The sequence below is a fragment of the Culex quinquefasciatus genome, chromosome 2, assembly GCF_015732765.1.
Source record: "Culex quinquefasciatus strain JHB chromosome 2, VPISU_Cqui_1.0_pri_paternal, whole genome shotgun sequence".
Taxonomy (NCBI): domain Eukaryota; kingdom Metazoa; phylum Arthropoda; class Insecta; order Diptera; family Culicidae; genus Culex; species Culex quinquefasciatus.
The window spans coordinates 199,088,335-199,099,674 of record NC_051862.1 but is presented as its reverse complement, the minus strand read 5'-3'; the positions used below and the strand labels follow the sequence as shown (position 1 = coordinate 199,099,674).

Genomic DNA, 11,340 nt, shown 5'->3' with positions numbered 1-11,340 from the left:
TCTCAATAAAAGCATTCGCTTAGAGAAATCATTTTAGCGTAGATTTTTCAATATCAAAACAATACCATTAATTGGTATGATACCAAATTTTTCTCTTGCATGATCCTTAAGGCAAATTTAAAAGGGTTCAGAAATACCAAAACTTGGTATTGATATCAGAGAAAGGTATTGTAACACATTTGTTACACCTCGTTGTTTACCCATGCTCGGGTATGTATTAGGGGACAAAACTCCGCAAGTTTTAAGCCATGGGGAGCGTTATTTTATAACGTAACGCAAAAATGAATTTTGGACATGGATGTTAATACATGAAACATTCGTAAAATTGTCCGATCTTTTCGAAAAAAATATTTTGAAAATTTTTAAATCAAGACTAACATTTCAAATGGGCATAATATTCAATGTTTGGCCCTTTTAAAATGTTAGTCTTGATTTAATTTTTCTCAAAATATTTTTTTCGAAAAGATCGGAAAATTTCACGAATGTTTCATGTATTAACATTGAAAATTGAACCATTAGTTGCTGAGATATCGTCATTAGAAAATCGTGAGCTGTTTGGGTGAGACTTAGAAAACTTCAATTTTCGTGTTTCTTTTTCTTTAAGCCGCTGTATCTCAACAACCAGAGGTCCAATCTTCGATGTCCCTTAGACAATTTTATAGCAAATTTTCTGAACTTTTCAAAAAAAATATTTTTAGAGATGGTCACTCATGGTCACTATTTTTAAAAATCGAAAAAATGCAAATATTTCGCTGAAATCAAACTTTCGGTGGCTATATCTTAAAAACGGGGCCCGTTATCAAAAAATCTGTAAAGTAATTTTCGATTGCAAATTCAATTTTGCATAAAAAAATGAGGTCAAAAATTTTTTTTGTATGAAATTTCGAATTTTCCCAAAAATCACCAGTTTTTCAAAAAATCATAACTCGGCGGCAGATTTTTTGACCATGCTTCTCTATAGCTCAAAAGTTGCGGATTTTTGTCCTCTAAAACATATCAAAAAATCTCGAAAATCAAAAAATACGTATTTTGGGAATTTGAGTTTTTGTGAAAAAAAAGTTAATAAAAAAATCGGGAAATTTTTTTTTCCGTGTATCTATTTTTTTCTAAATAGTCCTTAACAATACCTACAACTTTGCCGAAGACACCAAATTGATCAAAAAATTCCTTCAAAAGTTACAGATTTTCGAATATTTACGTACCATTTTTGTATGAACAGCTGCCAAATTTGTATGGAAATTTATATGGACAAACTAATGATGCAAAATGGCTTCTTTGGTCATAGGGAAGACCCCCACAAAGTTTGAGCCAAATCAAAAAATACAAAAAATAAAAATGGTCGAAATCGGCCTGTACAGAACCGGATGGGGCCGGATCACTCTGGAGAGTTCCGGAGGAAATCAAACACGGCGGGCTACTTAAAACGCAAACTTTTATTTGCCACTCGCAAACAGACCGAACTTCTTCCAACGGACGTTTATTGGGATCTGACGATAATTACTCTAAACTACATGGAACATACATGGCGCATCGGTGCATTTCGCGCCACCGATCGCAGTTAGCTGAGAGGGTTAATATTGATAGTGGGACCGCAGAGAGACATAAATAATGCGAGAGAAAGAGCGGCTTCAGAACTGCCACCATAACAAATATGGTTTAGTACCGCGCGGGGTAGCACCAACCGCGCGTACCACAGTACATCATGAGCCTTCCTTACCCAATTCTTTACATCCCGGCCGCCTTGAAAGACCTTTCAAAACCTAACTGTATGACCATGACACTAATACTACACCTAACATCTAACACACCTCACAACTACTTACAAAACTAAATGTAAACAAACATACATGGAGCAACAAGGAAAAATTATCACTTTCGCTTTCGATCGCGATGCATTTTTCTTCGGCACAATAGGTGCATCCTCATTGTTCGCCGATCAGCTGATGACCTAGCCGTTCTGCTGCTGCTGCTCGTGGTGTTTCTGCTGCTGCTGATCGCTGCTGATGGAATTCTTCGATTTCAGGTCAGTTTTTTAGGTGCGTCGTTAATTTCTCGCTGCATTTTAGGGCTGCGGCTTGCCGTGGGACGTCTCAGACGGCGGCAAGTTTCGTTCTCGATCCTCGGATGGTCGTCCTCGACGACGGATGCAACTCTGTGAACGAACATAGACGGCTTTTTTACGAGTAAATCAGGGGGAAAATAAGACTCGCCTGGAGCGGAGGCCACCGTGGCCTCCGCGGGTGCCTCCGGCACCGATGCTACTGCCCTGGCGCGGACAGTGTGGGTGGATGAGCGGCGTACGTGCGACGTACGGTGTGTGTGCGTGGACTTGTGCGATGCTTCGACTGCGTTGATCGTCGGGAAAGCTGGCCAAGCTGTACGACGACCGGTGCAGGGTGACTCCAGCAGCCGAATTACTGCAGGTTTTTCGGTTGCTGAGTTGATCGTGACTTTGCGCGTGCCCCCATGGGCACGAATTTTGCGAGTTTTCTGGCGGTATAAAACAGAAGAGCGTTACTGTTTGACTTTGCGTGGGAGACCACCGGTCTCCGGGCGCGCTCGCGCCGAGTCTAGTGCGACTAGACCAATCTTCTGGAATGCGTCCAGCGGGTAGATGCGGTTGGTGATGGGACCCTTGATTGACGGTTTGTTGGAGAGATACGGACCTTAGAGCGAGTGGGACAACAGCGAAACAGGTGCAGGGGAACATGGGCATCAACGCTGGCAGAAAAGAAATAGGATTACTTTTTGCTCAAGAATTACAATACATAAACTTAACTGGTGTGCGGGAGTGCACATCTGCACCCCCGCAGGCGCGTAAAGCACCTCGATGGAGAATGTTTAATTCTCTGTTTGTGTGTTTGGGAAGTTGTCTGCTATGGGAAGGATGCAGATCTTGGAGATTCCTCTCTCGTAGACTCCGTCCTTCGTTCTGACGACCGCAACGCGCACGTTGCCATCGCTCCCAGTGCGGATGTCGGTCACTCGACCTAGGTGCCACATCTGTGGCGGCAGGTTCTCCTCTTTCAGCAGCACCATCATTCCGCAGGACAGGTTGTTGCGCTGTCTCGTCCATCGCGTTCGGTTGTGGAGGTCCGACAGGTACTGCGTCGACCACTTCCGCCAGATCTGCTGTACAAAGTCCTGAGTTCTCTGCCACGCTGACAGCCTGTTCTCTGGGACTTCCGCCAGGTCTGGTTCTGCCACCGCTGCAAGTGGTCTTTGGACCAGAAAGTGACCAGGGGTGAGGACTTCTAGGTCGTTAGGGTCACTGCTGAGGGGTGTCAGGGGGCGAGAGTTCAGGCATGCTTCAATCTGCACCAACACAGTCACGAACTCGTCATGCTGCAGCACTCGCAGTCCAATCGTCTTCTTGAAGTGCGTCTTGAACGACTTCACTGCTGCTTCCCACAATCCACCGAAGTTCGGTGATCTTGGCGGAATGAATTTGAACTCGATGCTTGAACCCGCGTCTCTCACCACCGCTTCGTGGAACTGTTGATCGCAGAACAGCTTCGCCAGGTCGTCCAGTTCCCTCTTCGCTCCTACGAACGTCTTCGCGTTGTCGCACATGATCAGCTGCGGCTTTCCTCGCCGCGCGGTGAATCGCTTCAGCGCCGCCAGGAATGCTTGTGTGGTGAGGTCGGTCACAACCTCGAGATGTACTGCCTTCGTGACCAAGCACACGAACACAGCTACAAAGCATCGGACAGGTCTCGCCTTCCGACCGGGGTACGACAGCTGAAACGGTCCGCAGTAATCCACACCCGTTTTCAGGAACGGTGGAGCTGGATTTACGCGTTCTTGGGGTAGATCGGCCATGAGCTGATCTTGCACCTTGGGCTTGTTTCGGAAGCATGGCACACACTCGAAGATTACTTGCCTCGCTGCGCGCCGAACGCTCAGCGGCCAGAACCGCTCACGCACACTAGAAATCAGCAGCTGAAGTCCAGCGTGGAAGTACTTGTGGTGGTAGTGCTGTAGAATCAGCTTAGTTAGCGGATGGTGGTTGTCCAAAATCATCGGATGCTTCCTCCCAGCTGAAACTGCAGCGTTTCGTAGCCGGCCGCCAACCAGTATTACGCCCTCCACGAGCCTAGGATTGAGCGCGTTCAAGTTCGAAGTCTCGTTAACTTCTCCCTTCTTTTCCAGATCTGCGAGCTCATGCGGGAAACATTCCTTCTGCGCCAGCTTCACCAGCTCCAGCAGTGCCGCTTCGTGCTCGGCGTGCGTGATGTACCCGGTCTTTCGGCACTCACGGTTGGCAGGTCGAGCGTTGTGAGCGAATCTGCGGCAGAGTGCGGTGACTCGAATAAGCGCAAACAACGACGAATAGCGCGTGAACAGCTGCTCCGGCTGAAGAATCTGGACAGTGCAAGCGTACGACGCTCTCTGCTCCAGCAGTGCAGCTTCCAACTCTTCCTGCGTGGGGTTTCTCGTCTGCGGCCACTTGTCTGGACTTAGGCACAGCCATGTGGGTCCAATCCACCACAGCGATGCGTACGCGAGCATTGCTGGGATCATGCCTCGCGAGAGCAGATCCGCCGGGTTTTCCACACCGGGTACGTGGTGCCAGACACAACCTTTGCTCAGGTGCTGCATCTCCGACACACGGTTTGCCACAAATGGATTCCAGCGAGATGGTGCGGACGCCAGCCAACTCATTACGACCATTGAATCCGTCCACAGATGGATCTCGATGTCGACCGGAAACAGAGGGCGTATCTTCTGCAGCAAGTGGCACATCAGCAGTCCTGACGAGCACTCCAGTCGCGGGATCGTCTCCTCCTTGGTTCGCCGCTTCAAGTCGGTCATCGGCGCCACCTTAGTCTTTGACGTCAGCAGGTTGACCGACACGCCGCCGTTGCTCCAGGTGCTGCGCGTGTAAAAACACGCTCCGTACGCCTCAAGCGACGCATCGCAAAATCCGTGCAGCTCAAGCTTGACACATTGCAGACTGAAGCCAACCCAACGTGGCACAGTAATGTTGTCGAAGCTCATCATGTTTCGTCGAAACTCCTCCCAAATCTGCACAAGATTTTCTGGCAACGGCTCTTTCCAATCGATTCCTTTCTTCCACAGCTTCTGGAGGAAGATCTTGGCGATCACAACAACTGGTCCGACCAGTCCAACGGGATCGAAAATGCGTGCTGTGTCTGACAGCACCGTCTGCTTCGTGAACACCGTAGCGGCATTCCACGTCGGCGTTTTGAACTTGAACTCATCGCTGCTCGAGTCCCACAACAGACCCAGCGTCTTCACAGCGGCAGTCGACGAGTCCAACTCTTTCGCACCTCCTTCGTCTCGCAGCTCCTCGGGGATGGCTTCCAGCACGGCGTTGTCGCTGCTTCGCCACTTCCTGAGCAGGAACCCGGCCGCCATCAGCCGCTCGCTGGTATCTCCAACCAGCTTCTGCGCTTCCTCGATCGAGTCGGCTCCCGAGAGCATATCGTCGACATAAAAGTCATGCTTGATGGTCTTCGCCGCCAGCGGATGTGTGGTTTCCACCTCTTCTCCGACCGTGCGCAAGCATTTCGTGGCCAGGTAGGGCGCCGACGCCGTTCCGTACGTCACCGTGGTGAGCTTGAAGGTGCGCACAGGCTCGCTCGGCGAGTCCCTCCACAAAATCCGCTGCAGATCCTGGTCATCTGGGTGAACGTTCACCATGCGGTACATTTTTGCGACGTCTGCCACGACGGCGATCTTCCGCAAACGAAAGCGAAGAATGATGGTCAGCAAATCATCCTGGACCACCGGTCCTACCATCAAAGCATCGTTCAGCGAGACCCCAGACGAAGTAGCACATGAGGCGTCGAAGACTACTCTCAGTTTGGTGGTCGTACTGTCTGGTCTCAGCACAGCATGGTGAGGTAAATAATACGCTTGCTTCTCCTCCGTGTCTTCTTTCACCTCCTCCATGTGTCTCATCTCCAGGTACTCGTGAATGAAGTCAGAATACTGCTTCATCAGTTCTGGATTAGCGGTGAGTCGCCTTTCCAGCCCGTAGAACCGCTTCATCGCAATCGACCTCGACTCGCCTAGACTCTGCAGGATCGTCTGCTTCTTCGGCAGTCTGACGACGAACCGACCGGTCTCGTCGCGCACGGTGTTCGCCCTGAACAGGTCCTCGCAGGCGCTCTCCTCGAGCGAATGTGTACTCGGCGTCTGGCACGACTCCAACTCCCAGAACTTGGCCAGCAAATCGTTAATCTCCGCCAACGCTTCTGCTTCTGCTGAGTTCTGGTTCGCTACGACTCGTGGTAGCTTCGCCGCTACTCCGTTGACAACGCCAGACACCACCCAGCCGAGCTCGGTGTTCTGGATCGTCGGGTTTGCTTCTCCAAGCTTCATCTTACCATCGGACAACAGATCATAGTAATGCTCTGCTCCAATGATCATGTCCACAGGTCCAGGACGGTAGAAGTGCGGATCCGCCAGCTTCACGTCCTCTGGAATGCTTAGCTGCTCGGCATCGATGTTGTTGAACGGCAGATTCGCCGTGACCTTCGCCAAAACATGGAACCTCATCGATGCTGCGAACTCCGAAATCGTCGAAGAACGAGCGCAAACAGTAGCGGTTACCGCAAAGGTGGAAGTGGATTCTGCAACGCCGATTCCTTTCACCCGCAGGTAGTCGGACTGCGGCTTGCATTTCAGCTTGCGCGCGAACTCCTTGGTCATCAGGTTTCGCTGGGAGCCACTGTCAAGCAGTGCTCGAGCGAACAGGGTGTGACCTCGCGAATCGCAAATCCGTACAACAGCCGTGGACAGCAACACTTCTCGAACCTCCTCCGTACGACTTGGAACAAGGGACGACGACAGGTTGCACGCTGCTGTGTGGTCTGTGGCGAGCTGTGAGCTTTGTGGTTGTGAGCTTTGCGAGACTGGTGTCTGTGTAGGGTTTTGTGTAGATTGAGTGGGTGTGTGACGGGTTTGGCTTTGTGTCTTCTGTTGTGGGTAGTGTGTGGATGGTGTGTTCCCTGAGTGAGGTCGCGACGCGTTCGGGCCTGCAGCGGCAGCGTTCGACCTTTGGCCAAAGTTCTCGTGAAGCAGCGTGTGATGTTTCCGCTTGCACATCGAACAGAATCCTCGCGTACACTTTTCCACGACGTGACCAGGCTGCAAACAGTTGAAACACAGCATATTCCTCCTGGCAACCGCGACACGCTCTGCACAGCTCATCTTCTTGACCGCAAAACACTGGAACACGTTGTGCTGAGGTCCGTTGCAAAAAAAGCATCCGCTTGGCTCAGCAGACGCAGCGTGACTTGACGCGTACTTCGGCGGGCGACGCTCGTTCCTCGTAGCTTTCTTCATGGAATCGATCGTCTGCAGCACTCCGCACTGTTCCCGCAGAAACTCCAGCAGCGTCTCGTACTTCACGAACTCCTTGGACTTCTTGTTGTGTTCCTCCCAGTGGCGCAATGTTGCGGCGTCCAGCTTGCTAGTGACAACGTGAGCGAGCAGGATGGACCAATCCTCAGTCTTCACCCCGAGCTTGTTGATCATCTGCAGGTTCTTGTCCACCACGCTCAGCAGATGGTTCAACGCTTCAAAGCACTCGTCTCGTACGGGCTCAACAGCAAAGATGGCGTCGAGATGGCTCTTCAGGATCAGCTTCATGTTCCCGTAGCGATTCTCCAGTACGCCCCACGCCACCTGGTAGTTTGTGTCCGACACGCGCACTGTGCTGATCTCAGCAAGCGCTTCTCCAAACAGTGAAGACTGAAGATAAGTAAACTTATCGAAATCTGAAAGGTTTTCACTATTATGGATCAGCGACTTGAAGGAATCCCGAAAAGTAATCCACTCGGTGATGTTTCCTCCAAACGACGGCAGCTTGATTTCGGGCAGCTTCACGCGCGAAACAGTCGATTTCGCCTGAGCAGGTGCCGCTTGCGTGGGTGCTTCCTCCTTGCGCTTTGCCAGCAACTTCGCCTTCAACTCACAGTACAAGTTCTCGAACTCCCATATCGCCTTAGTGTGCTCCTCTACATCTGGTGTTTTCTCCTTTCCAGCAGCATCAACCCCGAAAACATCAGTGAGGACGTCGATCTTGCGCCGCACGACGTAGAACTTCGCCAACGCATCATCCAGCATGTTCAGCCGCACGTCGATCTGAGCCTCGTCTTCGCCATCCTTGAAGCCATCAACGAACTTCTTCGTCATCTCCAGCGTACTACGAAGCTGCCTCTCCTGCATCTGGTACTCCCGCAACGTAGTCATCGCGATGCACTTCTTGGACCACAATTGACACCTGAAAACCCGACGCGCGCGACCTCTCGAAGACAGATGACAGAGAACAAGACCAACCCACTAAGCCAGGGACCCCAGAACCGTCAATCACAGGGAGAATTTCACCACACTCAAGAACCCAAGCTCAATAAAAATCGCATCAACTTCAGTTCAAACCAGTTTAATTGTGGATCACCACAGCTCAATAAAAGAAAATCAATTCAAATTGCAATGGCTGGCAGCGCATGCATCAGCTCCAAGCCACAGACCACTTCTACTTCCCTTTGTTCAGCAAATCCGTCCGAAGCTCGTAAGTCCGTCCGCCCAAAGTCGACTCCAACTGCAACAGCAACCGTAGCAGCAACAACACCAACCGCCGAACTGCAACCGCCGCCGAATCCTCCAAATCCAACAGCACCTTCTTCAGCGCCAACTGCAGCTCGTCAACGGTCAACTCTGGGTCGTTGACCTCCAGCCAGCGGTCGTTGAACTCGTCGCAGTCGTTCACCTCCGCACAGCAATGGCCAACACTGCTGCACTGCACAATTTCTCCGGAACTGGTCCACCGGTCGAGTGATCCGGTTCGAAGGACCAAAATGTACAGAACCGGATGGGGCCGGATCACTCTGGAGAGTTCCGGAGGAAATCAAACACGGCGGGCTACTTAAAACGCAAACTTTTATTTGCCACTCGCAAACAGACCGAACTTCTTCCAACGGACGTTTATTGGGATCTGACGATAATTACTCTAAACTACATGGAACATACATGGCGCATCGGTGCATTTCGCGCCACCGATCGCAGTTAGCTGAGAGGGTTAATATTGATAGTGGGACCGCAGAGAGACATAAATAATGCGAGAGAAAGAGCGGCTTCAGAACTGCCACCATAACAAATATGGTTTAGTACCGCGCGGGGTAGCACCAACCGCGCGTACCACAGTACATCATGAGCCTTCCTTACCCAATTCTTTACACGGCCGGTTTTGTAGAGAATTGCTCAAATGTTTTGCCTTCCTCACTGAGGTAAGGCTATAATCCTGCTCTAAAAATGATTTTTTTATAAAAACGTCGTAGACCCACCTTCATGTATACATATCGACTCAGAATTGAAAACTGAACAAATGTCTGTGTGTATGTGTGTGTGTATGTGTGTGTATGTATGTATGTGACCAACAAACTAGCTCATGTTTCTCGGCACTGGCTGAACCGATTTGACCCGAACCTGTTGCATTCGACTTGGTTTAGGGTCCCATAGATCGAGTTTTATACAGATTGAAGTTTCGATAAGTAGTTCAAAAGTTATGTATAAAAATGTGTTTTCACATATATCCGGATCTCACTTAAATGTATGTAAACTCTGTCCGGATCCACCATCCAACCCATCGTTGGTTAGTTTATCAAAAGACCTTTCTAACGAGCCTAAAACATTGAAGATCTGGCAACCCTGACTCGAGATATGGCCCCTTAAGTGATATTGATGTACTTTTTGGAAGCCGGATCTCACTTAAATGTATGTAAACTATGTCCGGATCCACCATCCGACCCATCGTTGGTTAGGTTATCGAAAGACCTTTCCAACGAGTCCAAAACATTGAAGATCTGGCAACCCTGTCTCGAGATATGGCCACTTAAGTGATATTGATGTACTTTTTGGAAGCCGGATCTCACTTAAATGTATGTGAACTATGTCCGGATCCACCATCCGACCCATCGTTGATTAGGTTATCAAAAGACCTTTCCAACGAGCCTAAAACATTGAAGATCTGGCAACCCTGTCTCGAGATATGGCCACTTAAGTGATATTGATGTACTTTTTGGAAGCCGGATCTCACTTAAATGTATGTGAACTATGTCCGGATCCACCATCCGACCCATCGTTGATAAGGTTATCAAAAGACCTTTCCAACGAGCCTAAAACATTGAAGATCTGGCAACCCTGTCTCGAGATATGGCCACTTAAGTGATATTGATGTACTTTTTGGAAGCCGGATCTCACTTAAATGTATGTAAACCCTGTCCGGATCCACCATCCGACCCATCGTTGGTTAGGTTATCAAAAGATCTTTCCAACGAGCCTAAAACATTAAAGATCTGGCAACCCTGTCTCGAGATATGGCCACTTAAGTGATATTGATGTACTTTTTGGAAGCCGGATCTCACTTAAATGTATGTAAACTATGTCCGGATCCACCATCCGACCCATCGTTGGTTAGGTTATCGAAAGACCTTTCCAACGAGTCTAAAACATTGAAGATCTGGCAACCCTGTCTCGAGATATGGCCACTTAAGTGATATTGATGTACTTTTTGGAAGCCGGATCTCACTTAAATGTATGTAAACTATGTCCGGATCCACCATCCGACCCATCGTTGGTTAGGTTATCAAAAGACCTTTCCAACGAGCCTAAAACATTGAAGATCTGGCAATCCTGTCTCGAGATATGGCCACTTAAGTGATATTGATGTACTTTTTGGAAGCCGGATCTCACTTAAATGTATGTAAACTCTGTCCGGATCCACCATCCGACCCATCGTTGGTTAGGTTATCAAAAGATCTTTCCAACGAGCCTAAAACATTAAAGATCTGGCAACCCTGTCTCGAGATATGGCCACTTAAGTGATATTGATGTACTTTTTGGAAGCCGGATCTCACTTAAATGTATGTAAACTATGTCCGGATCCACCATCCGACCCATCGTTGGTTAGGTTATCAAAAGACCTTTCCAACGAGTCTAAAACATTGAAGATCTGGCAACCCTGTCTCGAGATATGGCCACTTAAGTGATATTGATGTACTTTTTGGAAGCCGGATCTCACTTAAATGTATGTAAACTATGTCCGGATCCACCATCCGACCCATCGTTGGTTAGGTTATCAAAAGACCTTTCCAACGAGTCTAAACCCTGTCTCGAGATATGGCCACTTAAGTGATATTGATGTACTTTTTGGAAGCCGGATCTCACTTAAATGTATGTAAACTCTGTCCGGATCCACCATCCGACCCATCGTTGGTTAGGTTATCAAAAAATCTTTCTAACGAGCCTAAAACATTGAAGATCTGGCAACCCTGTCTCGAGATATGGTCACTTAAGTGATATTGATGT

The 11,340-nt window shown here is 49.0% G+C and overlaps 1 protein-coding gene across 1 annotated transcript; it reads right to left on the bottom strand.

Moving 5' to 3' along the window:
* Nucleotides 1-1,948: 1,948 nt before the first annotated feature.
* Nucleotides 1,949-8,226, bottom strand: LOC119766469. Its single transcript, XM_038251027.1, has 5 exons — nucleotides 2,892-8,226; nucleotides 2,541-2,666; nucleotides 2,211-2,490; nucleotides 2,080-2,152; nucleotides 1,949-2,011 (listed from the first exon to the last, which is right to left on the bottom strand). Exons 1-5 carry the CDS (start codon nucleotides 8,224-8,226, stop codon nucleotides 1,949-1,951), a joined length of 5,877 nt encoding a protein of 1,958 aa, XP_038106955.1.
* Between the last annotated feature and the right edge of the window lie 3,114 nt (nucleotides 8,227-11,340).